At 45.2% G+C, this 4,301-nt stretch overlaps 1 protein-coding gene across 1 annotated transcript; it reads right to left on the bottom strand.

Moving 5' to 3' along the window:
• Nucleotides 1-2,282: 2,282 nt before the first annotated feature.
• On the bottom strand, nt 2,283-2,870 carry LOC106813697 (polyhomeotic-like protein 2). Its single transcript, XM_014817904.1, has one exon. It carries the CDS (start codon nt 2,868-2,870, stop codon nt 2,283-2,285), a length of 588 nt encoding a protein of 195 aa, XP_014673390.1.
• Nucleotides 2,871-4,301: the final 1,431 nt, after the last annotated feature.

Below are 4,301 nucleotides of genomic sequence, written 5' to 3'. Positions count from 1 at the left end.
GACGGACGGACGGACGGACGGACGATCATGCGATTCTACAAGCTGCATCTGACTATGTCAGATGAGCTAATAAATATTTCTACTTTTTCACAAAATATAAGTAATTCTGTTCACAGGGATGAGATTGGAGAATTTTATTTTCAGCTGAAATTGAAATTAGCAAACAGAGGAGCGAGCAATGCGAGGACCGGAGGTCATCGCCATGCCACTGGATTCCGGGGGCATGCTCCTCCGGAATTTTTTTTAAAAGAATGGTGCAATTTGGTGCATTCTAAGCTATTCTGAACACATTATAGGAGAATCTTGAATCACTTTTCCAAGTTGTTAAAAGGAACAAACGAACTATGAGTAGGAAAATTTGCCCTCGGGCAAGTAGCTTGAAATTGCACTTGCCTGTTCGGGCAAGCAATATTTTTTATTAAATGTCTAGACATAATGATATTTTTCTGTTTCCCCCTGTCGCTTGCATTGTTTTACTCAGACATAAGCTGCCTTGCTGCGACGAGATTTGAATGAAAAAAATACAATGCGAATAGAACAATCAGTGCATAGTCATGAACACAACATGCACAGAGCAACATGTAAACCCGGCCCCCAGGCCAGGCATGGTCGTTACGTGATCAGCTACCTCAAATGTCTGCCCCTCTACTGCAGCCTGTGAACGAGGATTTTCTTTTCTGGTACACAAAAACAGATACAATGTATACTTCGCTGTCAGTCTACTGTCAGGTGCTGTTGAGGGTATATAATTTAAATTTTTACGTTGTTACCCCCCCTCCCCCAATTTTCTCAACGAATTTAGACGTTTCACAAAATCGACCCCTGGGACTGTCAAATTCGCGGATCTGCGGAAAAATCTCATCCCTGTGTTCACTTTTTATGGTTAAATTGCTGCATTATACTTCCTGTTTTACTATATTGTTCGATGTGAACATACACTCGTGACTCATACATAGCCCATAGCAAGCAATTAATGTTGGGAACATTAATATCAAATAGTCTAGGTTTTTTGGATTTTTAACTAGTTGAGAAACAATCTTATCAGGTAAGAATTTGACGATACGTTTAGTCCCATTAGTTCTTACTTTTAATGTAAAAAAATAGCAATTTTTTTTACAAATTTTACCCTAGAAAATTCGTGACATAGTCAATTGAAGGGGGCATAGTCTCTGTGAATTTTGAATCTATTGAAGCACGATTAGTCTAATTAATTAGCAAATATACACGTGCGGTATCGCTCATAGGCTAATACGCGCGGCTATGGCCGGTAACAAAGTGTACTAACTATCATATGGTGCGAACGATTTGAGTTACATTGCTATAAATTCTAGCTATTATAGTACATGTCTTAGCACAGGCCCTTGGAGGCTCAAGTTTCAAGAAGAGTACCTATAACTATAGCTCATAGGGTCTATGTCCCCCAGGGTATACTGCCGGAACGTACCCGGGGTACGGTCCGGTATACCGGAACGTACCCTGGTCACTATTTGATATGGTTAGGGGTAGGATTAGGGTTAGGGTTAGGGTTGGGGTTAGGGATCGAGTAGGCGTAGGCGACTCCCTAGACTCGTTAGTGGAGTAGGCGAGGTACGGTCCGGCATATTAGATAGTACCAGGTTATGTTCCGGCAGTACCTGTTACGTGCTGCGCAGCCACGAAGTCACAGTCAAAACCAGAACCAGTGGGTAAGGTTTACACAAGCATTTTATTCAGCTACTCAACCGTGGAGTACACACACGTGTGCTCCGTGCCCTGTCCACTGCCCAACTGCCCGTGTACACACGTGTACCTTACACCCATCTATAGCCACGTGTGCCGCCACCTAGTGGCTGACTAGGCTATTCCAAACACTTAACATCTTTCCCCTTTTGGAAAACTCGATCTAACTCAACACCACTCAACACTACTTCTTAAGTCCTGTGACAATAAGAATGTCTTGACTTCTTATGAAGACTTCTTATGTCTCATGACAATAACACAACCCAAAATTATTGAAATAACAGAACACACAACAAACCATCTTCACAGTTCTCGTAGGTAGTGTGACCTAACGTTATCGCTTCACACGAATATAAGAATATAACTTATATCACATACCATCACTACATCACGAATTATACCGTCGTGTGCCACCGATACGTGTTACAAAAATAAATGATCCTAAATGAATAAAATAAAACCCCTTAACATACGATGTGACACTATCATCCGATACTACTGATGCCTCTTCTACTGCCTAAACCTCACAGGCATTTTAATAGTTCTGCCGGATCTGGTTAGCCTTACATCGTGCGATTGGCACTTGCACGAGCGCTGCCGGCGACGTCGCTTGACTGTGTGAAGAAAGCGACCTTGACCCTCTCTATGTGATGACATAGCTTTACGGCGGGCCCTAGCTTCAGTTCAAGGTGCTCCTGCACCGTAGGCAGGTTGAGCAGCAGCAGCGCCTGACCGTCAATCTCCTGTTCCCTGAGGATGCGAGACATGTGAGCGCACTCTGTGTTCTCGATGAATCGGGCGACGTCGTCCACCGACCACTCCAGCGGGTTCTCCTTCAGCCTCTCCAGCTTCATCTTTAGTTTCGGTCGCACCGCGATGGGGACTCTCCTGTTGGCCATCACCACAGGTATCGCACCAGCACGAACATTACGATGCTGGGTACCGGGTAGTTTTCCCAGCTTCTTATCATAAACCTCTGCGAAGGCATCTTGTGTGGACCTTGCAGCGACCACGTCGAAGTTGTCACGTTGAACTTGTATGAGGTTCATTTGCACACTCGTCTGGTAACCTAAAATAGGTTGCCTCTCATCATCAAACACAAGAAAGGGCACTGAGTATCTTTTGTTGTTCCTCGGGTTAGTCACCCTCATATCGACATGTCCGCGCAGTTTGTGAACAGCCTTGTTCCAATCTTTAGTACCCTCTATATGGCTCTATCTTGTCTGCAAATCTGGATGGCAGCATGTTACAGACGCCGCCGGTGTCTATCTGAAAATCGACTTTTGAGCCGCCAACCATCATCCGACACTTCGTCATCCTACTGGTTGGGGACAACACCTGTGACAGCTTGCACAGACAGCCTTTTCCCCCTGAGCTGTGACTGTATTGCACCACTCATAATCTGAGTCACTAGCAGATACTCGCATCATAATACTCTTCCTTTAGCTGATTCACCCGGCCCCTACCAGTCCTGAAGGGGCCGATACTCTCTGTTTCTGTTGTCGCGTCTCATGTTGTCTGGGCATTTTGACTTAAAGTGATTCTTCTCACCGCATATGTGGCACGTCTTGCCAAAAGCTGGACACTTTTCTTTCTTCATGACGTGAGAGAAGTTGCAAAATCTGCACTGTTCTTTCTGCAAAGTTACATACTGCTTATCCTTGACCTCGGGAAATCTTGCCCTTATTTGTGCACAGTATCAGGCATAACTGGCTTCAATGCTCTGTCACACAACGAAGCAGACTGTGCAGCCCTGCACACATCAATGCACCTGTCAAGGTCAAGTTCTCTTATCTTTAGCAAATCTTCTCTCGTTTCATTTTTCTTTATTCCAGCCACAACTCTGTCTCTTATCATAGAGGCCTCGCACGCGCTGCAAAACTTACAGGTTTGCTGCCAGTGTTCTGAGGTCTGCCAGGAAGTGATCAAAGTCCTCCCCTTCCTGCTGACAACGCCGGTGAAATAAAAATCTCTCCATGGTCTCATTCACCTCACCTATGGCATATTCTTGAAACTTCCCTGTAATTTCAGTGACAGTTCTCTGTGACTCGGGCGTTGAAAAGCGCAAAACCACTGAGCGTTTTCATCGCATCGTCAGCGAGACAGTTCTCAAGCATTGCTACCTGAAACGCACGGTCTTTCGTGTGTAGCCCAGATAACAGGTTGTAGTTGTCCCATCTTTTCTTAAACCGTTTCCAACTCCCTACCTTGTCTTCTTCCAAAGTCAGGGCTGTGGTGGGCTTTATGCTGCCAAGTTGTAGCTCTGCCTGTCAGGCTCACTGCCACGTGTCATGCGCGTCTCCATTTGACTTGTGAATCTTTCTCCAGCCTCTAACACAGCTCTTCAAAGACTTGCCTGTATCACACAGCTGTCCACAGATGTCCTATCATGTGCCTGGTTCACGCAGTTTACCGCTGCCACCATGTTACGTGCTGCGCAGCCACGAAGTCACAAGTCAAAACCAGAACCAGTGGGTAACGTTTACACAAGCATTTTATTCAGCTACTCAACTGGTAGGGGGACATAGACCCTCTCAGCATAACTATAAGGCTATATTAAGAGCAAAGTGGAATACGCTTCG

This window comes from Priapulus caudatus, unplaced genomic scaffold, assembly GCF_000485595.1.
Source record: "Priapulus caudatus unplaced genomic scaffold, Priapulus_caudatus-5.0.1 Scaffold811, whole genome shotgun sequence".
Classification (NCBI taxonomy): Eukaryota; Metazoa; Priapulida; class Priapulimorpha; order Priapulimorphida; family Priapulidae; genus Priapulus; species Priapulus caudatus.
This window is presented reverse-complemented; position numbering and strand designations above follow the sequence as displayed.

Coding starts and splice junctions, on each gene's coding strand:
- LOC106813697 (XM_014817904.1), bottom strand. CDS start 2,870: ATGAGGGTGACTAACCCGAGGAACAACAAAAGATACTCAGTGCCCTTT.